At 34.5% G+C, this 26,404-nt stretch overlaps 3 protein-coding genes across 5 annotated transcripts; 1 reads left to right on the top strand and 2 right to left on the bottom strand.

The window, feature by feature from the left end:
- The first annotated feature begins 2,297 nt into the window (after positions 1–2,297).
- On the top strand, positions 2,298–12,665 carry LOC114377486 (magnesium-chelatase subunit ChlD, chloroplastic-like). Of its 3 annotated transcripts, none has more exons than XM_028336013.1 (15): positions 2,299–2,613; positions 3,130–3,308; positions 3,824–3,908; positions 4,039–4,355; positions 4,846–4,969; positions 6,430–6,522; positions 7,706–7,801; positions 8,145–8,279; positions 8,955–9,155; positions 9,431–9,586; positions 10,134–10,241; positions 10,667–10,801; positions 11,261–11,422; positions 12,054–12,174; positions 12,296–12,665. In XM_028336013.1, the coding sequence occupies exons 1-15, from the start codon at positions 2,359–2,361 to the stop codon at positions 12,379–12,381; spliced, it is 2,253 nt and encodes a 750-aa protein (XP_028191814.1). In that variant the 5' UTR covers positions 2,299–2,358; the 3' UTR covers positions 12,382–12,665. The 3 variants fall into 3 exon arrangements, with proteins under 3 accessions (XP_028191815.1, XP_028191814.1, XP_028191816.1); XM_028336015.1 differs by having other exon boundaries at positions 2,300–2,613; positions 3,802–3,908; XM_028336014.1 differs by lacking the exons at positions 12,054–12,174; positions 12,296–12,665 and having other exon boundaries at positions 2,298–2,613; positions 10,667–10,790; positions 11,261–11,401.
- A 231-nt stretch (positions 12,666–12,896) lies between these two features.
- LOC114377487 (uncharacterized protein C25H2.10c-like) lies at positions 12,897–17,698 on the bottom strand. Its single transcript, XM_028336017.1, has 7 exons — positions 17,563–17,698; positions 17,338–17,457; positions 16,413–16,877; positions 15,536–15,675; positions 15,339–15,459; positions 13,853–13,993; positions 12,897–13,271 (listed from the first exon to the last, which is right to left on the bottom strand). The coding sequence occupies exons 1-7, from the start codon at positions 17,620–17,622 to the stop codon at positions 13,188–13,190; spliced, it is 1,131 nt and encodes a 376-aa protein (XP_028191818.1). The 5' UTR covers positions 17,623–17,698; the 3' UTR covers positions 12,897–13,187.
- Positions 17,699–21,447: 3,749 nt separating this feature from the next.
- Positions 21,448–25,930, bottom strand: LOC114377610 (hexokinase-3-like). Its single transcript, XM_028336211.1, has 9 exons — positions 25,659–25,930; positions 24,657–24,807; positions 24,398–24,577; positions 23,865–23,939; positions 23,256–23,411; positions 23,081–23,179; positions 22,882–23,009; positions 22,134–22,215; positions 21,448–22,035 (listed from the first exon to the last, which is right to left on the bottom strand). The coding sequence occupies exons 1-9, from the start codon at positions 25,928–25,930 to the stop codon at positions 21,682–21,684; spliced, it is 1,497 nt and encodes a 498-aa protein (XP_028192012.1). The 3' UTR covers positions 21,448–21,681.
- Between the last annotated feature and the right edge of the window lie 474 nt (positions 25,931–26,404).

Here is a 26,404-nt window from a genome sequence, read left to right as displayed (position 1 = left end):
CTCTTTGTTCCAATGAATGACAAATAAATATACACGATGAGTATTTGACTCATAGGCTACATTATCTCTTCATTGTAGCAAATGAAAATCAATCACAAACTCATAATGAGAAAATCAATTTCCACCTCTTAAATACATTATCAAAACCATTAAGAATCTTAAGAATAAAATTCGATCAAGCAAAATAAATATTTTACTTCATTCTCAAGTACTTATAGGAATCAAAGATCACAAAAGAGAACATCTTGAAATTTATTTGCTTCTCCTAAAAGAATTTAAAAGTGTCACTAAGTAGATTAGCTACTCACAACCAAAGAGAACACAATCAGTGCCTTTCAATGTTGTTAAGTAGAGCAACCATCTTATTTTTCACATAATCTAAGCATTAAAATTGAAAGAACAAGAGATTGGATAAAATCTCCAAATTTAACATGCCTATGGTTTCAAGAAAATCACAATAATTATACTATTTAAATTTTTTCCATCCTTCACACATATCTCATAACTAATCTATGTCGTAAAAATACTCATATATCTCAATGAGTTATGGATTTACCTTAAAGAGTTTAAATATACAAATTTTAAGGATGTGGGTATTTTCCCTTTAACCCTAATCTCCTTCCATGCTTGAGGACCACAAGGTTGTGGGGAACTTAATGGGTTTTAGAACAATTGAGAAAATGAGTGGAAAAATGTAGAAAGGAGAAATGATGTTGACGATGAGAATAGAGAAATGGAGGTGCACAAGGGAAGTAGGGTTCTACTGTTAGAAAAGAAAAGAAAAGAACGAAGGAACTTGGTGAGGGGTTTTCGGGTGCTAAATAAAGGGGAAGGAGGGTTTATGCTTTATTATTATATCATATTTTTTACCTCCACTCAATGAAACAGTGCGTTTCATTTAAGCCATTAATGATTGAGGAAAGCTCACTATAGTATCCCCAAGTAAGATATTTCTCTCGTAATAAATTGATTTCGGGATTAGGAGACGTGGCCACAAAACATCAAGTGGCGTCCTAGTGGCTTTAAAGCCAATAAAACACGACAAAGTGCTAATAAAAAGAATCATGTGGGGTCTAACAATTTGACCCCTTTGGATCATGCACATATGAATACGAGGAATGCAAATGTTGGATGCCTAAATTCAACATCAAATGGAGAGGTGAGACCCTTAAAGACTGATATTCACCAGAAAAAGAAACCTATATGTGATATTTCTTTTGAGTGGTGAGGAAGATGATAAATTAGTGAATTTCTTGGGTTTTGATGAGCGATCAATGCCTCTAGAAGCCTAATTCATGGAAAGAGAATACTTTATCTCACTCCAATTAATCTGTGCATTTTCAAGTGCATTGAAAAAATCAGTCATATTGACTTTTGATTGATGTTTATGATAATCCTCACACCCATATTTGTTATGCTTTGTGGGATGACCTGAAGGATTTGTTTGATCATATTCAAAAAGATTAGGCGTTTATTGGGCTCAACTTGTGGCATGAAAGAATTTCACAAGGCTATTCAATATTGTGATCTCATTATTTAATAGGTATAACTCAGTTGACAACACATGTTAAGTTTATGAAAGGAGACTTGAGTTCGATTTTTTGTAGAATGCATTCTTGGGGAAAAATAATGAATTTTAATTATGACTAAGTCTTACACCAAGAATTAAATCTATAATCAAGTCTTTTTGGATTGAAACTTGTGAAAATAGTTCAGGATCTCATGACAAAACCAAAGGTCATAATTACACTAGTTTCTGAAAAAATATTGTGATATTCTTTAGTGGTTCATATGCCATTTTTCAATTCTTTTCTTTTACTTCCACTTTTCATGCTAGCCCTTTTAATTTCTATTAATTTCTCTCATGTTTTATAATCTCTCTTTTGGTGGCACATAAGCCATTTCCATTCATAAAAAAACATTACAAAATAAAAGGTGCACCTCATATTTTTAAATTAAATAAAAATATAAAATATGTAAATCCCCTAAAAAAAGTACAAAGTTGATCTCTTATTTTATTTTCATGTTACCTTCCAAACACACTCTTAGTTAAAAGGGAGTGTATATAATTAAAAAAGGGAGTATTCTAGTAAAAGACGGGAGTGGATATAACAATTCCATTAACTAGGAAGTGCGTGTGAATGGAAACATACCACTCTCCATCAACAAAAATTAACAATGATTTGCCAGAACCAGTTTATAAACAACTAACGGTATATTACACGCGGCTTATGTAAAAAAAAAATACTGAGATAAGTTTAGAAAACAATTTAATTTAAAACAAAGCAAGAGAAAAGAAGGGATAAGATTATAAGAAAGTTGGGATTGAGTGAAGAAACAGTGGTCGTTCTCTCTGAAATGGGTTTCGCTTTGGCATACACAGCATCTGGTTGTTGCTCAAACCTACAATTTCAGTCTCTGTTATTCGCTGCTGCTTCATTGAGATCAAAACCGTGTCTCTCTCTCTGCAACTCTACTTATCGACCCAAACGCATTCTCCAGCGTTCTCCAATTGTTGGCGCTCAGTCTGAAAATGGAGCTCTGGTTACTTCGGAGAAGCCCGACACTAATTACGGAAGACAATACTTCCCCCTCGCTGCTGTTGTAGGCCAAGTAATAATCAACAATCTCTGCTTCTTCTTTCCTTCGTATTGCTTGCATCAAGTGTGTTGTTTATTGTGACAAGTGCTTGCTTATCTTCGTCATTCGTCAATGTGGTATTGCCTTCTAAATATCACTCGCCCTACAGATTTTTCATTATCAATTTTAATTTCTTATGGAAGCATGATCAATTATTACCTCGGGGTTAATTTGTGAAAGCTGGAAAGGTATAATATAACATTTTCCATAGAGGAAAATGTAACGTCATTATGCTGGATTATTATTTAGAAAGGAAAAAAGGTAGTTTGCTTAAACAGTTCGTGGATTTTTTTTATTTTATTTCAAGTGATGATGGAAGAGGAGAGAAAATTGGCCGATAGATAACTCTAAATTGTGTCATCTTTATCCTTGAAGTATTTTACAGTCAACATTTCAACAATCTCACGACTAAATATGCAAATGCAAATCAATTTTGGTTTACTCTTGACTCTTGAAGGATGAATCTTACAAGTTCCAGTTGTTTTGCAGGATTCTATAAAAACTGCTCTTTTACTTGGTGCAATTGACCCCGGGGTTGGAGGAATTGCCATATCAGGAAAGCGAGGAACTGCCAAAACTGTAATGGCACGTGGATTGCATGCAATACTGCCTCCTATTGAAGTGGTAGAAGGTTCCATTGCCAATGCGGATCCAACCTGCCCAGAAGAGTAAGGTCACTGGTTTCTTCCATTTATAAGAAAAAGTTTACTAGTTTTAAGAAGTAAAAAAACTTGACTATTCTAATGTGCGGCGGCAAAACCAATATGAAAAGGTGACATTGTTTTTTATGTCATAAAAGTAGATAAGATCTTAAGGGAGGAACACATCAATGTTCTAATCTTATGGGGGTGATTTTGTTCATACTGTTTCAGTGGAATATGATTTGGTCATTCATAATTGATAATGCTGCGATGATGTGAATTGTTCTTATTGTGTATTCGTTTGCTCAATTTGCATGTGTCATCTTGGAGACATACCAACTCAGGCTAGTAGTTAGAACTAGCAATATTAAATCCCTTGGAAGCTGTTGCATTCCTATCTTTTTGATTGGGATGAAGCAATTTTTGTTCATCCCTTCTTTCCTTTTTATCCTTGAGTCTTTGACTTAAAAACTGTCTTGGATTCTTCTCTTTCCCTTGTTCCTTTATTTTAAATTTATAGATCAAGAGGTTAATAAGTGTAGGTGGGAAGATGGTCTTACAGAATGCCTGGAATATGATTCTACTGGAAATATTAAAACTCGTATTATCAAGTCTCCCTTTGTTCAGGTACTGTTCACAAAGTAAGCTTTACATATATTTCATTATGTTCAGTCACTCAAGATCATATTTCTTTTTACTGTCGGTGAAGAAATTCTTTTTCTACTGAAAAAAAAAAACATGTTTATTTATACTTCAGATTCCTCTTGGAGTCACAGAGGACAGACTCATTGGATCGGTTGATGTTGAGGAGTCTGTGAAAACAGGCACAACTGTTTTCCAGCCTGGTTTACTTGCAGAAGCTCATAGAGGTGTTTTATATGTTGATGAAATTAATCTTTTGGATGAGGGTATCAGTAATTTGCTCCTCAATGTATTGACTGAAGGAGTAAACACTGTTGAAAGAGAGGGGATCAGTTTCAAGCACCCTTGCAGGCCCCTTCTCATTGCCACCTATAACCCAGAAGAGGGTGCTGTTCGTGAACATCTGCTGGATCGCATTGCGATTAATTTAAGGTACTGCTGTAATCAACTTTTTTAGCCTCCCATTGGTTCACAAAGGATGTTCACTGTGGGGATGGGGAGAGTAGGATAAAGCATTTCCTGAAATAGGAAATTTTCTCACGAATTCAAATGCCAAATAAGCAACTTTTAGAGTTTGATTAAAAATGCCAGGAAACCATCATTCTATTACCATCTGTACACACTGAAGCTGTCCTCAATTTATGAAATTCTTTTACAAGTTCTCTGCCTCCATTTCCAGCCCCCTCTTTGCTCCTTGTTATCTTATTTTATTTTATTTCTGTTTCTCTCTCTCTCTCTCTCTCTCTCTCTCTCTCTTTCTAGCATCGGACGTGGTAAAAAGACCCTTTGAAAAACTTCATAAATTACCATAAATAAAAAAAGATTAAATGGGTAAAAGAAAACCTGACTCAATATATATTTAATGGAATGAATTATCAAAATTTTGATCACCTCTCTTATTTCTAGATGCACCCTTCTGCAGTGCAGATCTTCCAATGAGTTTTGAAAACCGTGTTGCAGCTGTTGGAATTGCCACAGAGTTTCAGGAGAACAGTAGCCAAGTATTTGAGATGGTCGAAGAGGAAACAGACAATGCAAAAACTCAGGTATGTTAACTAGGGAAATAATAAAAACTGAATAAGAAAGGTGAAGAAAAAATAGAAATGAATAGAAATTTTATTGAATATCAATCTCCTTGAATCTGAATTAGGATGATTGCAGAATCAAGAGGGAAGTGAAAAAAAACGAGTTACAAATAGGTATCTCTCAACCCCAGGAAATCCAAGAGTACTTTCTCTCCTCCCAACCTCTACTCCAAATCCAAACCAATCTCTATTATTTCCCTCCTTCTATTTGTTCCCTCTCCTAATTCGGTTAGAATCTCTAACTAACTAACTGTTACTTCAGTTGTCAATGACTTGAACTGAACTTGGTTTGTTCACAGCAGAAACTGACCCAGTTTCTATTCCCCTGTAATCACCCTTATTCATCCTAACATACAGTCATAGACCTTTTTAATTTTAGTCTGCTAACTGGAAAATGAATAGTAAAGTAAGTATTTGTTAAGATGTCTCACATAGGCTATGAATGTGGTCATAATACTTCTTATAAGGCTTGGGCTGTTCTCCTCCCTTGAGCTAGCTTATTAAGTCCTGATGTTGGACCATTTGTAGATGTCTAGTCTTCAATCTTCATGCTCCAAATGTCCACTCTTGCAAAGTTAACCATCTAGTTGTCCTACATTGGGTATGAATATGGTCAAAATACTTCTTATAGGGCTTGTAGAAAACCCCTTCCTTGAGTTATCTTTTGGGGTTGAGTTAGGTCCGGTCTTTTCTACTGTGATATTAGAGCCTATCTAATTTTGATGTTGGGCCAATGCGCACGAGGTTGTAAAGATGTCCCACGTCAACAAGGAATATGGCCAATGTAGTTCTTATAAGACTTGTGTAATCCTATCACTTGAGCTAGCTTGAGGTTGAGTTAGACTCGGTCAATTTCTAATATGGTATCAAAGTCTATCAAGTTCTTATTTCAACTACTCATGGATGTCTGGTCTTGCAAACTTCATGTTCTAAATGTCCAATCCTAGATGTGCAAGTGTGTATTAAGATGTCCCACATTAACTAGGTGTGTGGCCAAAATACTCCTTTTAAGGCTCGAGCAATCTTCCCCCCTTTGAGCTACCCTTTGGAGTTGAGTTAGGACTGGTTTATTTCAAATATGATTCTTAAGGCTAATCTACTAACTTAGGATCCTTAAAGAGATCTGTTTGTTATACAAGTTACATAAGCTTATCCTGTAAGGTTGTAAACATGACAATTAGGTTCACATTCATTACATCATTTTCACAAAACGAATGGGGCTAAAGATAGACAGGTAGGAGTGTAGGACCTAGAGGAATGCATAAAAATTCTATGTTTTTAAATTGAGTCCCCTATGAGATTTTGTACACTCAACAACTAAATTACGGATTTTATAATGTATGTCGATCTAGTCTCTACTCCCTCTGCTATTATAATTTCTTTATTGTTTAGCTTTGCTTAATATTTATTACCTAATGCAGATCATCTTAGCCAGAGAGTATCTAAAAGATGTTACTCTTAACAGAGAACAATTAAAATACCTGGTTATTGAAGCTTTACGGGGCGGTTGCCAGGTAAATTCACTGCAATTCTTTCTACACTTAGGAAAAAACTTTTTATATGGCACATTTGATGTACGCAACAGATATTCAGAAGTTACATCCATTTACTGTCTCTCAAGGAAAGTAATTGATTCTGCTGTTCTGTGAATTAAATCAGCTCCTGATTGCTTCATTTATCTGCTAATTGCGGATAAAAACATCCTTCCAAATTTTTGCTATATTAATATTAAATTATTAATCATTTACTGAAGCTTCAAACCATCCAAGTGAATGGGACTAGCATAGCTAGATAGATAGACAGATAGATAGAGAGAGAGAGAGAGAGAGAGAGAGAGGTATCAAGTGAGAGAAGTGTTTATATGAGAGAGTGAGAGGAGTAAATCCGGACCATAACCACTTCAAAAGTTATTTAATGATCATATGACCACTTAAAAAAGTCACATGAGTTGATCTTTTAATCTTAAACATTTTATGATTAGATACAATGGTCATGATTCACTCTTCTCACTCCCATAATAAAAGTTCTCTCACTTGATAGGCTTCCTATTATAGCTTGCAACATATGATTTTGTTCATAATTATCTGATCTACTTTCAAGGTTTTACTGGCTTTTTAGGTGATTCTGTACATTGTAAATTTAAGAAATTTTTTGTATGCTTGAGACAAACAACGGATTTCAATTTTAAGAGAAACAGTATGTTCTTTTTCTCTAGCCCTCTTCATTATACTGATTGCTGAGTTGAGGTTATTAAATAACATGTCTTTCTTATGCCAAAATAAGGTTCTTCCTTCCCTTAAACTGTTTTACTGTTTTGGCAATAATTCTTGAGTATATTTGATGTCATATGTGTGTGCTAGTCTAAGTAGTCTTGGGCATGTAAATTATACTTGTCAAAGTGAAGAGCAAGAGAGAGGAAGAACTGGGCTATATAAAAGAGATAGAAGTTATAGATCTCTTGCTTCAATATATAATTTCAAAATTTTGAATTGGTGATACCTTGGGAGAGTTAAAACAAATATTTAAAACATTGTGACATGACACTTTATCATTCTACAAATACTCTATTTATTCAACAGAAAAACCAACAATTAATATGTTGTACTTATCACTCATTGCAATAGTTTGGAGATCAAGCCAGTTTGCAAATTGTTGTCATGTTGATTGATAATTTTGAATACCTGTTACGAACAACAGGGACATAGAGCTGAGCTATTTGCTGCCCGTGTTGCAAAGTGCTTAGCTGCTTTGGAGGGACGTGAAAAGGTTTATGTGGATGACCTAAAAAAAGCTGTAAGCTTCCTTTGAAGTTTGAACACAAGATTTTGGTACATAATTTCTATAGTTTTTTCATTATTTTGGAAGGAGGTGCTGAAGGTTAAGGTTTTATCCTAGCTTTAGAACTTAGCTCTAATGCTCTGTGTATGCGGGAGAGAGAGAAGATTTGTGAAAACTGAATGATATATCCTAACTTGATCATAGTTTATATTTATACTAATGAATTTTGATCAAATACATTTAGTAAAATTAGTAGAAACCCATCCCAATAACATTCATTACATACTTCGCTATTTTACTTTTTGAAATAATAAAGAACCTATCTGATAAATTGTTTATCATACATTTTCTGATACAGGTAGAATTGGTCATTCTACCCCGGTCAATCGTTACTGAGAACCCACCAGATCAACAAAACCAGCCTCCTCCCCCTCCGCCTCCTCCACAAAATCAAGAATCAGGCGAAGAACAGAATGAAGAGGAAGAACAAGAGGTTGAGTTAAACCATCTCTCAAATATTTTTTTTAGGACAATACCTTTTTAAAAATTATTAGATTTTGGTCCATTTACTGGTGAATATTATCTATGTCAAGTTGTCACCTTGTGGTTTCCTTTCTTTTAAAATGAATGTTTGTGTATGGACTATGGACTTATGTGCATAAGATTTCATGAATGAAATAGTTGAGATCCCATATTTACAGATATAGCCAAAATAGAGCTTGTAAAGATTTAGACAATCTTCGCTTCATAAGTTAACTTTTTGGCTTAAATTAGGCTCAACCTAAATTGAAGATTGTATCATTACCTATCTTAGATCTAATATTGGGTTACCATCAACTGTCCAAAAAATCTACCTGGTGCAGTTTTCCTTGTGCAATCCTAGACCTATGACTTTCTTAGTGCAATATAAAAAAAATTCAGTCCCACAAAATCTATATTCCAGATGGCCAATCCTGAGCATGAGCAGAATGTGGTGAGATCATACCTCGACTATTTGATTTGGTGCAAGTAAACCTTATAAAAGGCTTGACAATTCTCACCGTATGAGTTAACTTTTGAGGTTGAGTTAGGTTCAATCTAAATTCAACAGTAATGTTCATCGATGCTTTTAATTTTTACATCCACCTTGCTGTACTTATAAAATTTTAAATATTGTCTTTCTAAACAGGATGACAAGGATGAAGAGAATGAACAACAGCAAGAACAATTACCTGAAGAGTTTATCTTTGATGCTGAAGGTGGCTTGGTAGATGAAAAACTCCTCTTCTTTGCCCAACAAGCACAGAGACGCCGTGGGAGGGCTGGAAGGGCAAAAAATGTTATATTTTCCGAGGATAGAGGCCGATACATCAAGCCCATGCTTCCAAAGGTTAGTACTCCTATGTCCTAACCCCATTTGTTTGTCCTATATTTGAAAGAGCTAGTATCAAATATAGCTGGTTTGCTGTTGCAAAATATTTCAAGGAATTTTAATGAATGCTGTTCAGTTGTATAATTGAATGATTTGATCTGTGTTTGTATTCACTTGCATTTATATCTGTATTATAATTTGACTATTGCAATTCTCATTAACTAGTTGTCTTTGATTGCCGCTCGTATTGTATAGGCTTTTTTTCCCACAAGAAATGCTGTTAATGTTTGTAGGGCCCTGTAAAGAGATTAGCTGTAGATGCAACCCTTAGAGCTGCTGCACCTTATCAAAAATTGCGAAGGGCAAAAGATTCTGGAAACAATAGAAAGGTATTTGTGGAGAAAACGGACATGAGGGCAAAGAGAATGGCACGTAAGGCAGGAGCATTGGTACGTATGTTCTGATTGTTCTCTCATTCAGAAATGGTACACATTTACAGTAATTAATTTGAAATTAAAATATAAAGAATTATTCTTCTATATTTTCTCCAACTCCCCTGTTTTCATCCTATTTCTTAAAGTGTTCTCATCTTTCCTTATCATCCTCTTATTCTTGTCCTATTATCTCTATCCTCTTAAATTTTATTTTTTAAAATAGTTTTATAATTTTGCATACATCTTACTGTATGCTTGCGTCTAATTAGCAATTGTTTTGCAGCTATGCAAAGCCTTAAAGGTGTCTTACTGTTGATATGATTATTAGTAATTGAACTGTTCTTATGTTCTTATAGGATTTAAATGTCAATATTATTGCATCCGTATTTAGCCAGAGGAATTAATTTCATATCAAAAACTTTTGTTTGACTAGGCTAGTGTGGAATATAATTTCAATCTCAAAGGTAGTCAACCGTGAAGTTTGCTATGAAAGCAATGATAAAGAAATATTGAACTTGTCTGTGGTAAGCTTTTATGCATTTTGGAATCTTAATAATTGCAGGTGATATTTGTTGTTGATGCAAGTGGAAGCATGGCATTGAACAGGATGCAGAATGCAAAAGGTGCAGCACTTAAGCTTCTGGCTGAAAGTTATACAAGCAGGGATCAGGTGAGTAGGTCATGTAATGTTTTAAAATTTAGGAAAATATTTATAATTGATTTATGCATGAAAATGAAGTGTAAAATTATTCTCAGAAATTACACATTCCAATCCCCCCTGTAGGTTTCACGTATGAATTCTCATACAGAAGACAAAACTTGTAGTTTGACAAAAGAGACTTGTTATACCCTCCTAATGGAGAATTAGTGCATGGGTTGGTACTTGTTTTCAGTGTTAACCTGTGCATAGCTCTGGTTACAGATACCACCATGATATGCATATTGATTCCATTGCAAATCCTTGAACCAGAATCACCGTTATAATGGAACATATAGAGTTTAATTGATGATATGGAGTAAACAGAAAGCACTACTCATTTTTATGATGCTGTTTAAATAATCTTATTTCAAATAATTATTGCTCTTGTTAAATAGGTATCTATAATTCCATTCCGTGGAGATGCAGCTGAAGTTCTCCTGCCACCTTCTAGATCAATTTCAATGGCAAGGAAACGTCTTGAAAGGCTTCCATGTGGTGGAGGGTCCCCACTTGCTCATGGTCTTACAACGGTTTGCAGATTTTTTTCATGTCATGTTTATTACGTTAATATATTCGAAGTTTTGAACAAAAAGTTTTACCACTGTTAAATTTATAGAACCATGGACTTCGACTTATATTACTGTGAACCTGTTTTTAATATTTTAAATGATTTGCTGACCAAAAAAAAAATTTAAATGATTTCCAAATATTGACATTTTTGAGGAAAAAGGTATCACCGGTAATATCAAAACGATCACGCACATAGACTCGAGAAGGGATGGATAATATCAGTTTTGATCTTTTGGTGGTGCAGTATTTTCTGATTGAGAATTCTTTATATAATTTCATATAAAATTCCTCCTGATACTAGTTTCATCTTTCACGTGTCAAATATGGAATTTTGTCCATAAATGACTTCCGGGTCACATTTTAATTGGTTTAGCTAAGTCTTTTTAGGCTTATTAATTCTTATTTATGAAAATATTTAGGCTGTTAGAGTTGGACTAAATGCGGAGAAAAGTGGTGACGTTGGACGTATAATGATTGTTGCAATCACTGATGGCAGAGCCAATATATCATTGAAAAGGTCAACTGACCCTGAAGCTGCCGCAGCTACTGATGCCCCAAAACCTTCAGCACAAGAATTGAAGGTAGTGTTAAGCTTTGTCATTGGACTCATAATTACTTTCAAATGACACGATCCTTAACTGCCATTTTCTGTTTTGTCATTTTTGTGTGTGGTGGTGGTTGGTGAGGGTTGGGGGAGGGTACACGAGGGTTAGCGATTGGGGCTTAAGGAAAGGGGTAGTATGAACCTTCATCCTCATCAAGGATCAGGCATGTGGGTGCCATCATGACAAATTCCCAATGGCATGTGGAAGCCATTTTCTGACACTAAAACTTTTTAGAACATGTTATCCAGTGCAGTGTGGAAGCCAATGATATTAAATTTAAGAGCGGTAATGCTCTTTCTAGTAATATAATTAGTGTACATTTACACCATTCCTTTGAGTTCCCATTATCTATTTTTACCATTTTGTAACGAACGTGGGGAGGATTAGTAACATGTGAGATAGAAACAATACGTTTTATCAATGTTTTCTTGTCTCCTTTATTTTAAGGCAAACCATTATGCATTATTTTTAATCTTTAATTTTTTAGCGAGCATTTAGTCATGATCTTTTGAAATTTGTACGAATTGGGAGGATTTAAATAATATTACTTGTTTAGTTCTAACTTGACTGAGTCCGAACTAACTGTTAACTTTGTTTTAATATAAAGGATGAAATTCTTGAGGTGGCCGGAAAGATATATAAAGCAGGAATGTCTCTCCTTGTCATCGACACTGAAAATAAGTTTGTCTCAACGGGTTTTGCCAAGGAGATTGCTAGAGTTGCCCAAGGTTTGTGTACCAGAATTCTACTGAATCGATGTATTTAGTATCTGCAATAGAAGAAACTATTATTCATAAAAATAACGCTTATCTAAAAAAAATAATTCATAAAAATAACTTTACACTGCAGGGAAGTATTATTATCTGCCAAATGCTTCAGACGCTGTTATCTCATCGGCAACAAAGGAAGCTTTATCAGCTTTGAAAAGTTCATGAAACCTTGTAAAAGTAAATCAGCCAAACTTGATTTCTTCCCCCTTTTTGTCGTAAATGTTAATGTAAATCATTCAACTATCTATGATGGGAAGAACGCATATTGTAATAGCCAAGAGCAATTTTGAATCATACCGATGCTAACAAACCATAGACATGATAATGATCAATGTTGGCTAATTCCAAAAGATTTAGGCTGAGCACTTCAAGATTTAAAGCATAATTACCACTGAGAAGTTCTAAGATACTCTCAACTGCTGAAATTCAACTTCAAAATTGTCAAATAATTCTATGTGGCGCATTGATATTTCTATTTTTAAAGCATAATTCTTCTCGATGATATTCTTCAAACCTTATCCAATGTAACAGTAATTTAGATTTATTCCTATTTCTACTAATCTTGCCATGACGACCAAGGTTATAAAGAGAATGATTGTTAATTTTAGAGGGTTTAGGTTACGCACATCGCGACTCAAAAATTTTAAAGCATAATTACAATTTTTATGAATCTCAACGGCTGAAATTCAATTTAAAGTTTATTAAAAAACCATTGTAAATTCAAATGATGATATTTTAATGGATCTATACTGCCGCGTAAGGGTTTCTTTTCTCGTTTGATTTGTGAGAACTTGCTAACTACACTTAGTCAAAGGACTAGCTGCAAGAGTCATCATCTAATCTTCAACACTTTCCAAAATGACAACAACAGTCACAGACCAGAGTATCAACATGAAGTTAAGGGGAAGCCTAAATACGTTAAGCCATTATAATGCTGCAAGAACGACATCTATACGGGTTGCCTGGAAGGCTCAGTCTTTACGAGATGTTAACTGCCTCAGATTATACTTGGAAAGTTCCTTGTATTTCTCGATGACCCCGATCAAGCACACAGTCTGCCACGCAAAAGAGGATGATGTTGCATTAGTTAGTTCTATGACAAATTGAGACAACATAATAAAAATTACATGCTATGAAGCAAAAACTACACCACTGTGGTAAGTGTCGATTCCAAAAATGGTATATCAAAACAAAATTCAGCATTCAAAAAAGAAATGTGTATATGCCCACTATGCAAGTGCTTTCTAGGTAACAAAAAATAGGCAAAATCAGAAAATCTTCCATAAGAGAAGCAAGAAATTGGTGTTTAGTGAAAGTATTAGTATAAAAACACTTTTTGATTGACAAATTAGTTTTTTTTTTCTCTAATAGCGAATTTATTAAACAATTTTCAAGAAAGCCAATAAAAATTGCATAGATTTCACAGTAACACTAAGCGGACAATTTAGTGAGGCAAGTATATATAATAGCAGTCAATTTGAAAAGATAAAAGAAGGATAGTAATGTGGCACATCATGACAAGCACCACACAACATAGCTGCTGCCAAGGGAGGAAAATGGACGTGATGAGTACACAAGATAAGCAAACATGACATACAGTTTAACTTAAATTCCAGACACAACATGGCTTTCTTACCCTGGCAATTTCAACTACTATAGTTTTATCAGGATTTTTTAGATCAACTTTATGGGGTCCAGGAACTGACTTTGCCACAGCATCGATGATTTCCATCCTGTCAACACCAGTATTTGCCCGTGCCTCATACAGTACAGCAAACTACAAACAAAAAAGCAAGTCAAGCTACAGACATAGAAAGAAAAGAATTGAGCATAAACTTAGTTAACATATGTTTCTTGTAGTACAAATTAGACATAAGATAGTACATAAATGAGAAAATCTACAATAATGAAATTAGTTTTCCAGAGAGCTTGAAAGGACTCAGCCCACTGTTGTAAACATAATGCACATGCCAAATTTCATCTCGGTCAAATACTAGACTCTGGATATAAGAATTGTAGTTTAAGTTTTAGAATAACAATTTCAATTCTAATTCTTCTGATAAGTCATTCAGAATCGTAAAATTGGATTGGATTCTATATACAGTCGCCACTGTAACTTTTAATAATAATATATTTCCATGGTTTATGTCTATGAACTATACTTCTGTAAAGAAAATGAGTATCACTATTAACATAATTGAAATTTTAATAGATATAAATAAAATGGCTTTATTAATGGCAGCAAGGAATGGTGGTGGTAAGCAGCATAGTTAATATTGGAGACAATGACAATGGCAGCAACGATGCAATGGTAGCTTTGGAAACAGTGCCAACAGTACAAGAGACAATATAGGTGGTGCTGATCGTGGCCACAGTAAGCACAGGAGATACATGGTGTTAAATGTTAATAGCAATGGTAATGATGAAAACGGTGGTAACAGCATTAAACTTAAACAGCCTACTGCAGAATTGTTTTTTTTTAAAAAAAAAAAAAATTGGTTTCGGGGTCTGGGTTCAGAATTGTGAAGGATTTTATTTTGTTGTTTTCAAATAAAAAGGAATCATTTTTCAATTCTAAAAATTAATAACATGGAAAATTTACAATTTGATGGCCCAACTTCTAATTTCAAATTAAGATCCCTAAGCACCCAAATGGAGCCTTAGTTATTTCATTCACAAGACATCAAAATGTAATAACTTGTCCCCCTGTTCCCTTCAACAGGAAAAAAAAAAGTAAATAAAAGAATTCTTGGAATCCCTTGTTTGCGTCTTTGTGATGTATAAGAAAATTCAAGTTCTTGAATGCAGTGACAACCAGTTATTGAATGGTGCACTTCATGAAAGGCACATTTAAGTATAGAGAGTTTCAAGAATTTTTAAAGTAAATATAGCTTTCCAGGAGTGTTCTCAATCTTTGCAACCTTGGAAGTAAGTCTCACTGAGTGTAGAAGTTGGAGCATTAGGTAAAAGAATCATTGTTAAATATGGTTAATTTACTATAAATATACCTACCCAGCTATATTAATTTCATAATATTAACATTGGCAACATTTGTGTAGTTTGGAATGCGTGCTAAATGTAAAATGTAATACAAACTGAAACACTAATGGACAGTATATTACCTTGTGTGGATTTTGAGTTTCCACAGGAAAGTACTGTTCCACAAGAGGCTTGATTGCTCTTGAAATTTCCTCCTTTGAAGCATAACATGCGATTTCAATTGGCAAAATTCTCAAAATAAACCTAGAAGTAGTAACACTGTATTAGTGTTTCTGTGCTTATACTTATAGATAGAGAGAAAGAGATACTACAAATATACCTTGACATATGTTTCCCTGTTGATGCTGCTGATGTCACTATCCGATGAACTATATCCTTGGGGCTTCGGTCTCCATCTTTCTTCCGCATTTGAACAAATACTACACCATTACAACCAGAATCAAGCTTGACAAAGCACCTCTGTGGGAAGAAAAAAAACCCTTAGCAAAACTCTCAAATAAAAAATGGAAGAGTAATGCTGAAACTAATCCTAGGGCTTCAATGTCAGCCCCAGTGCCCTCAAATCATACTCTAACACACAATGAACTGAAGAATTACGTGCAGCGTCTTTCTACATCATAATATTAACCCAAAAATAAACTACTGAGGAAAAATGATAAATATAAAAGCTGACCCCGCCACTAATTAATTATTAAAAGTCGTAAGCAGTGACTATTTTACATATCCAGATGATTCTACTCAGTCAATTTTAACCCCCAAAGCATCATGTCAGCAAGTAAAGATGATATTCCAGAGCAATTCTGTACTCAAAGGATAATATTTCAACAATATCATACTATATTTTCCATCTTGTCATTAAAAAGAGGTAGCAGAAGACTCAGAAATTAGGGACACAACCAAAAATATAAATAAGGTGGTGTTTTTGTAATTAAAAGTTAAATAAGAAATTAAAGTAAAGAACATTTTTTCAAAGTAAACTGGCCCTCATATCTTCCTGCATGCTTACAGACCTCAGCATTAGTTGCACAAGTATGTGCATGTGCATATGTAGGGAATTCTGAGAAAAACTATTATCAAGGCCGCAAAAATGATTAGGTGAACCCAGAAAATATAAAAAATGTAAGATCTGTGAGCCAAGCTTTTTGCAGTAACAGAATAAAATCATATGCGGGACATTAGTCTTATCAAGTCACCACCTTATTCTTGTCTCCCAATTCTTTGAATTCTTCTTCAATTAACTTATCAATAGACTTCTGTTCCACTTTGTCACTAAAATTACATGCAGGCACGTTTGTTTTGCAGCACTGTTTCACAGCTGGTAGACCATCAGCTGTCCCTTTAGTAGTCTTAAGATTGTCATTCGCACCTTTATTATCACAAGTTTCATCTACTTCCTGAGTGTGTGGTTCATCAACTTTATGAGGATCTGATTTTTCAGGTACTCCATCATCGTGACTGGTGTTGTCGTCATTAGAAGTATCCAATTTTGGCTTTTTGTCCCCCTTTTCCTCATCCCCCTCCTGCACCTCCTCCTCCTCATCATCATCATCATCATCGCTACTAGAAGAGTCAGAATCTGCAAACGTGATTTTTTTATTTAAAGGTTTGCTGGGTAACTCCTTTACACTTGAATGTTCCCCATCAACTAGCTCTTCATAAAACTGCAAGACAAACAAAATAGAAGCACAATATTATTTTACAAAGGAAGGTAAAGAAAAAATAGTGTTCCACCAAATACAAAATACAAATTTAAAGAAGTTTAAAAAAAAACGAAAAAATATAATTCAATCCTAAACTACTCTACTCTACCTGAACCAAGCCTAAACTATCATCTTAATTATTGAGTAAGGTCACATGTTTTTAATCCTGTGTTCGGAATAAATAAGTATTGACTACCCTAACCCTACAGTGTCTACCTTCTTCAAATGATATACAAAATTAATAATAGGATCGGCGAAAGGAAAAAGAAATAGAAAACCTTGCACTAATGGAAATTTGCATTGCTAATAGTTACTTGATATCTGCATCTTCCTAAAATTGGAAGGCAAAAATTCAAGTTATACAATTCGGAAGCGCACATAACTTGTTCGAAAGAAAAGGAAGGGTGAAAAGAAATCATACGGAATCGAGAATATTGAGAGCTTCACGAGAGGCTTGGTGTTCTCTGCCGCCATCGCAAGTGATGAAAAAACCTTGCACGCCTGGCCGCAGAGGGTACGAACCCTTCTTCTTCACTGCCTTCTGAAAAAAATTCATGAAAACAACAACCTCAGTCCTCGGCAACAAAATAAAGAGAAGAAACTTAGAAGTGCAAACAAAAGCCACAAAAGACAAGAGAAGAGAGACGTTATGAGGAAGATAGCGTCTTCTCTTTTTGCCGTTGGCGGCGGCAGCATCAGGCGCCATAGCACAACAAAAGCAAGGGACCAAAGCTACTCAACACCGGTTACTGCTAATTTCTACAATCTCTATTATTATATTAAGAATTAAGTTAAAATAAAACTACTTAAAATATAGTAGATAGTATTGAGTTATTGACTTTAACTTCTAAATAAATAAACACAAATAAAATCGTTTTAATATATTTTAGGATAAAAAGGTAATTGGAAAAACTAACAACAACTATACAGTACGACAGTACCTCAGAGGTAAGTAAAGAAAAAACTATTTCATAAAAATACACATAATTTTTCTATAAAAAAATTGTTTAAACAAAAAACGTCTAAGTCTTAGACTTTAAAAAGAGAATTCTTAAATTTAATAAGTCATTTTTATTTATATATACGATATTTTGTAAGTATATAATTATCTTAAATAAAATTATTATTTATTTATTTTTTATCATCTGATAATATAATATTATAGATAATACATATATTATTTTTTATAATGATAACACATATATTTAATTATATATATTATAGATAATAATATAAAAAATATATAATTACTATACGTCTATTTAGGTTGATAAGCCTACTTAGGCCGATGGGCTTAAAACTTTTTATCACAAGCTTGGCGGAGGAAGGAAGGTTAGTGGTAAAATTTGAGTTGATTTTGGATCAAGCTTGATTTGTTTTGTTTTAGGGAAAAGATCATGGACTATATTAGCAAGACTAGTTTGAGTTTATGAAGATCCTGGTGAAAGTTTCATCAATACACTAAATAACCTTACGGGTGAATCACTCAACGAGAGTACCAAATGGGGTTTGGATTTAGAACATAGAAGAGAAAATTGCAAAAAGACAAGAATAGAGGGAAGATTTGGGTTTACAATATTTTTTTTCTCTTATTTCAAGTTTCAACTCACGACTAGCTCTGTTATAGGCCTTGTTGGTTTTGGATTTCTCATAGGAACCACTCCTCCAACGCATACTTCAATCAGCACCTCTTATTTTATGTGTGTAGACAAAAATAGTTTTGTCATAGGAATCCTAGGAATCCCATTCTATAAGGTAATTTTTATCTTTGAAAATAATTATTTTAAAATAATTTTGAAACACTTATTTTTATTATGTAATAATCATTTAAAATAGAGTGATTCCAAAAGGTAATTTTTTATTCCAAAATATTTGTTCTGGACCTGGACCTGTATATGTATTCTGGAATAACTATTTAAAAATAGAAAAAATCTTTTCCATAATAGCTGACGCAAGAAGTTTCTGATTTGTGATTTTCTTTTTAGGTGTAGTGTCGTGGTGTGTGGTGTGTGGTGTGTGGTGTGTGACGGTGTTAATAGAGGATGTTGGAGGAATTGTTGGGTGGAGGGTTGACGTGGGTTGGGTTACTAGAGGAAGAAGACAAAACATTTTTGTCCATTCGGCTTCCTTGGGGAGGTGAAAGATTCATAATGGGAGGTGCGGATTCAAATGCCCTTGAAGTGACACAACCAACACTTTCATAGAAGGCCTTACAAAGGCTCCTTATAAATTTTGGGATTAAAATACTTGGAGGGGACTTGAATCCTTCACTCCCACAAGTGTATTATTTTACACCTCCTATTCCGTTTAAAATTATCATATTACCTTTAATGAATTAGCACCTTCTTTCCCAACCATAACACCTCTCTCCCTCATATACTTAACACCTCCCCCCACCCCCTCACAACGCACCTCCCACCCATGACAGAAGCCTCCTACTTGGATTGTATTCAAACTAATTTGATTTTTAATTTTCTTTATGTCATTTATTCCTATAACTTATAAGTGATCATTAAATACCAATAAGTTATCTTCGGCCTAAAGAAGTATATAAAGAAATACCAATCAATTGTTTCCATATCCCTTGTTAGTTATATTTTTTTTTTTTTTTTGCAATTTACTTTAAAAAATCAATAATAGCAATAAAGAGAACAAGTTAATGTCTTTTTCTTTTATTATATTATTAGTGTGATTCTGTGATCCCTTATTATATATACAATCCAAGATGACAAATATTTTTCTTTCATGTTGTCCATTTGTTGTGTTTGACTCAAAATGACATTAACAAAATCCAACTTAATTGCAATCTTTTAAACTCATTTCAATAATTCATCTTGATATCAAAAATCTACATAAACAACATACAACATATTTTTTTTGTCAAAGTTCACCTTCCAACCATTAAATACACCAACAATTAAATAAACTATGTATTAATTACACACAGTAAAATTATCTTTGTAATTGTAAAAAAATTGTTATAATCTTCATTTTTAACGGTATCATCCGTATCGGTGTTAACTTCATCAGACATCTTGTTATTGAAGTAATTGTCCTCTATACAAAAAAAAAATTGTAAAATAAAAAAATCAAATTTAATTAACTGTAAAGCAACTTTGGGAATGATCATTCCATAACCAAAAAATGCTTTTGGAGTAGCCTTTCCATAAGCAAAAAAAACTTCTAGAATGGTCTTTCCATAAGCTAAAAAACCCTTTTGGAATGGATGTTTTGGAAGTACTTTAGCTTACAAACTATATCAAAAGCAAATTTGCAAATCCAGAAAATCCTTTTCGGAAGTGTATTTTACATAGTCCGGTAAGGGGGTTTCGAAAATTAATATTGGGTTTACAAAAAGCCAATTCTAGAAGCAACAATTGCAATTCTAAATATCTTTTCTGAAAGTATATTTTGCATCTTCGAAAGGTCATAAAATACGATTTTGGCTTATGGAAGGGTCATTCCAAAAGTAAAATTTGTAATTTAGAATAGCCTTTTCGGAAAACACGATTTAGTACCTTTTAAAATGGTTGTTCTAGATAGTACTAATTTTGCTCACAAAAAAGATATTTCGTAAGATTTTTGCTTCCAAAATGATCATTCCATAAGTGCATTTATTTTCTTATGGAAAACTTATTTCAAAAACAGATCCACAACGTGAATGTGAATGCATTAAAATGTACATGTGGAGTGGAGAGTTGGAAGAGACAGACTTCTAGTTGGATTTACTTTGTATCTTCAATGATTGCAGAGAAGAAGAGTTGGTGAAGAGAAGAACTGAAAAGAAAAGTTGTACTAAAGGAAGAAGAGAAGAACAGGAATGGACTGCGGCTGCAAGAGAATTAAGAGGAAGAAGGGAAACCAAGGAAAAAGTAGAAAGTGTAGGTTAAGGTTTTTTAAAAATGAAAAGTGAATAATATATTTAGGAAGGTGCATTATTCAATTGCCTACTTGGAAAGGATGAGGAAAATCAAATTAAGAGAAATAACATCGTTTTGATGAGTTTTTTTTTTTTCACATTAGACATCCCATCTTCAAGTTATTATCATCTAAGCAACTGATCGTGTCACAAGTGCACGTCCTTTAAGATTTAGTTAGTCCAAATAATAGAAAGACGAACGTAACTTATAAAGTTCTTCAAGGAACTAAGATATGCTCTGTAGTCTACAACATAAGTTTAACTAATCTACTGAATTCAACTAATAAACAAATCACAATTCCATTTTTTTATATCAAGGTCATAATTAGTATCTTCCAATTGAGAAGGAAAATTGTTAGGCGTGTCACGGAGGGCAGGGTCATTAAGGCTGCAGTGGTTAGTGACAAGATCTAGCAAACAAAAACTTTTGGCAACTACTAGTGCGATTTGTACAACGTGGAGATAACAGAAAAACTTACAGATTTAATAATTTTTTATAAGAAAACAAGACGTATAAGCAATTTCAATCTCAAAATAGTAATCCAAGTCCTAATACTATATTACATCCAGAGGTTCTAAAGTGACAACAGATAAAGGCCATAAAACACAACGTTAAAAAAATAATAAAATTATAATTATATTAATGTTAACTTGGTCAAAGAATAGACGAAACCTTCCTTTACACAGATATTAAATATGGAGATAAATTCTGATTTACATGGCTATACGTGTGTGTGTGCCTATATATATATATGTACATATATATAAATATATACATATATATATATATAAAATATCAAACAATTTATATATATTTTTATAGCAGGTGTACCCTCTATCCACAGTTTAGGATGAATAAGAGGCAGCAAGCAGTGCAGCCCCAATGCCGGATCCATCTTCGGTGACCTTTAGAATTACGTGCTTGGCAATATCTTCTCCCAATATTTCATTTAGAGCTTCACGCAAGTACTCCCTAAACAATGCATATTTAGAATACAATCCCCCTTCAATTGCCACAACTGTTCTTCTCATTTTCATATCACTTCTACTCCGTCCACCTGTGATGCCACCACTCCCGTCCCTACCAATCTTCTTCAGGATACCAACAATACCAGCAGCTGCCAATCGAGCAGCTCTACGAGTCACCACATCACACACCTTCACCACAAATTTTCTTGCCTTCAAGGGAATATCAGGAATCTGAGACACCCAAATACATGATAAATTATTATTTTGAACTATTAGCAGGCAAGGACACTCGTTTAGGGACAAAACTTATGGTGTCTCATTTTGTTTACCTCAAATATGTCATTAAGGATTCTTGCTACTTCTCTCAAGTCAGGAGAATTATCCTCATGCATGGCAGACATCAAAGGAGTCCTGAAATTCCATAACGTAATAGTTTCAATTTAAGATTTGGACGATAATGGAACATAGTAGACTTGATAATACGCAAACTATTTCAGAAATAGAGCAAAAACTTGCAAATTCCAACCACCGAGAAAATATATTTCTAATACTAAGCTTAAGGTTTTCAATTTCATTAAGGGGATCAAAGTCTATAACCATATCCTTCCACCTTCACACAATAAATATATAGCAAATTCACTTTCCTGAAGCAATAAACCCATGCCTGTTGGGTAATTAAAAATCATGTAGCTACATAATAATCTCATTACAACCAACAGGAGGAATAAAGGAAAAAAGAATTAATCCACCACGTTTAAGGCATTAAAATTGGTCACCAGTAATCAAAATCAAAATGGAATTGAACTATTAATAGAGTAAGCCAGACTTTAAAATAAATTAATGGAGAACACATTAGACAAACAGAAACAAATATTCAAACATCAAATAGAAGTTATAAAAGGTCATGGATCTTCCTTCAGCTTAGAAAAGACTGAGCAAAGATTATCCACATCAATATCGAATAATGGTACAATACACTATGACTTACAAAAATATTTCAAGATATACACACTCAATTTCAATTGTTGGTATGCCTTCCTTAGCATGCACAATACATGACTGAGGTTCAGTACCCACCTCATTATGAAAGGCATTGAAAGCTTGGGAGAAATTGGTCCAAACATATCCGACTCTAATGACATCTTGAGAATGACTCTTCTCACGATGTCACCAAGATACATTCCTGATATCATTTTCTCAAAACCCTGCACCCAAATCTCCAAAATTTTAGTCATGACAAATCAAGCAACAGGAGTCATCAGATGCAGAAACTCACCTGATCATTTGGATTTGGGCTCTCAGCATCCAAGTCAATGTCATACGACGTTCTTGGTAAGTGAGAGGACCAAAAGTTTCCCCATTCCATATTGACAACCTAAAATATAAAAGGGTTACACAGCAAGTTCAAAAGCAAAACAATAAACAAAAGTCAAAAGAAGAAAGGGCAAAACCATTCGTCCAGATGTCATAAGAAGGCCTTGACACTTGATAATAGCATCAACTCGTTCCCAATAGCAGGCATTTGTACCAGTACCAATTATAATAGCTGCAACGGTATCTGGATCATGATAATGTCCAACTGCTAATGTTCCAACAGTGTCATTAACCTGTTTATAATGAACATGATATCATGTTTCACGCAATAATTAGTAAATACTAACACAATAAAACAAAAAGGATTTATGTCAGTGCACTCCCCCCACCCCCCAAATAATTTAGGTGTATCAAAAAATAATAATTACACAACTACATCACACAATTTCATAACTTCTCTGCCCACATAATTTAGGTGTATCAAAAATAATAATTGCTCAACTATAGAAAAAACATGCATACCCAACTTTTACATCTAGATTGATCAAATTATTGCATGGAAATGTCTTGAGACTTCATAAAAAGAAAACTCAGACATCCTATAAGTATATTAAATATATACTAGAAAATACACAATCCATCAAGGCATACGTGACCTTAAAACACACAATGCTTAATCCCAGTTGTGTAAGAATTGAGTGGTGAGGGGATAGAATAACAGTAGGTAAATGAAAGTACTTCCTTACCAAGGCAGCAACCCGCATATCTAGGCCTTTCCTTGTCAATGCTTCTTGCAAACATGCTGCAACATCTCTTCCTACCTGACAACAAACAGATTTTGTTCTTAATAAAACACGGCTATTATGTTTACACACTGCTACTGAAGGACCAAGTACAACTTGAATAGATTCTTCATTTCTATTTCTCGGTGGTAACTGTTTTGATGGGGAAAACACAAATAGCAACTTCGAAAAACTAATTTGGTCTGAACAGTTAAAAGGCTGCTCTGAGACCTATGTCGAATGTAACCAAAAATTCAAGAATTAAATTCAACTACACCACTAGTTGAATGCCTTGGAATTATAAATAGTTCTTTTTTTTTTGTAAAATATAAAACTAACCAAATTATAACCATGTTCAACATCATGCATTTTTCTTTAAACACACAAATTATCACTAAAGTTAGTGATCAAGTTTTAGGATAAATATTATACGAGAATTGCTATCTATCACAATACAAGCATTCATTTAGAAACTGCTTGAAAGTCAACTGACTAACCATATCTACGATGGAAAACCCTTTTGTCCATTTGATTAAAATGCCAGAAGATACAGACATTTGTTTCACAGGAAAGGAGAATGTAAATCCAAGCTCCCTTCTGTCCTGTGAAATATTGGAACCATCTCCTTCTTTAGCAATGAATTCCTTCAATGAAGACGCAATAAAATCAAAGAGATCCTGCAAGCAGCAAAACCAATTAACCTCGAGATCAAACAAATACCAGAGAACTCAAATTTTAGAGTCTTGATCAAGTCACCTCGCTTGTGCTAGTCATAACATGTTGGGGAATGGGTTGTCGTTCTACTTCATGTTCAAAGTCTGAAGATGGTTGACCATTTAATTGAACCCGCAAAACCCGAAAATTTGTACCCCCAAGATGAAGTGCATAATATGTTCCTCTCTCTGTCCTGATAAAAGAAAAAAGTATAAATATATCAGTTCTGTATTCAATTAAACACAGAAACACAGTTATAGAAGCAAATCTATTTAACAAATACAACTCTGCATTCTGAAAAGGCTTCTGGTCAATCATGTTGATAACGCATAAGCTTTGCCATCAATGCACACTTATAGTAGCACACACGGTGAATCATAAACACGCGGTAACGCTCAAATAAATTAAATGCAATCAAACCTTGGATTCTGTAACTCAGTCTCGCAGATTTCAGACTAACTTAAGTATTGACACAGATCATGCATCACAGCATGGAATTTTCAAAACAGTATAGTAGAGGAGCAATTTATTGGATGTTGCAAAAAAAGTTAATGTTCAACAAAACTCCCAATTCAAAAAAAAATAAAATAGAATACAACAACAGTATTGTCAATCAGTCATGGAATGTCGTATCAATGACTTTCATTATTGTAAAAATCATTCCTAGATATATTATGATAATTACTCCGAACTCTTCAAAAAGAATGTGGCTTCACATACTTGAAAACAATATACAATGCAGACAGGTATGAAATGTGCGTAGTAAACCACACGAGAGAAAACAGGAAATAAACAGTAACTTAAAGTAATTGGACTACAGCTACACACAGCACAGCAGGACATAAAAAAACAAAAATAGGGCAAACCGTGAAAAGCGAAGCGAAATGACACTTGAACCAGAGAATCAATCAAACATTCACTTCCACAGAGAAGAAATGAAAAGAAGAAACGCTCATCAGCAGAAACGCAAAAGAGCCGAACTTTATGCGATGGCAGAGTTAAGGGGCAAAGCAATTGGAAGAAGAAAGAGATGATTTTATTTACCCATTAGGGAGATTATCGACGAATGTGAGAAGCATTTTGAGCTTGGAGCCACCTTCAGAAGCCAAACCAGCGTGCATCTCGACGGCCATGGCATCCACCACTTGCCTCAACCTCCCAACCCTAGTGTCGCACCCTTCCTCCAGTTCCCTCACCACATTCGCCACTTTCTTCCACTTCCTCCGGCTCCTCCCTCTCCGCCCCACCACCACCGCCGCCAACGCGCACGTCGCCACCGCCACCGTCACCGCCACCCCCACAACCACTCTCCCCATCTACCCCCGATCAACCAATCTACATCCCTACCCCACTCTCGCCCGATTCCTCACCACCACAACCAAACGCCGCCGTTTCAACATGCACAAAATAATAAATAAAAAAACTCTTGCGAACCGCCGTTCGCTGGTACGATTGCGCTCCGGCGAATCCAAGTGAGTGGCCGGCGAGACGTGCCCGTAAAGTGCGGACAGAGAGAGACGGCGGCTGGGTACGCAGTGGGTTTGGAATTAGGATGTGCTGGAATGAAAGGAGGACCGATATGGAAACATTTATAAGGTAGGGTAAAGACAGATTTGCCCTCTGACACCTTCCGATATTTCGGATTTGTCAAGGTATCTATTGGGACGATCTTTTTACCGTTTATGACAGATTTTGAGGTTAATGACAACTTTGACTTGTGGCGTTGTTTCTCTTTCTCCGTTCTTTTCCACCCTATTCGGAATAATATCACATGCCAAATATACTAATAC

Source organism: Glycine soja, chromosome 11, assembly GCF_004193775.1.
Source record: "Glycine soja cultivar W05 chromosome 11, ASM419377v2, whole genome shotgun sequence".
NCBI lineage: Eukaryota > Viridiplantae > Streptophyta > Magnoliopsida > Fabales > Fabaceae > Glycine > Glycine soja.
Note: the sequence above shows the minus strand (reverse complement) of the source record. Positions and strands in the feature narration are given on the sequence as shown.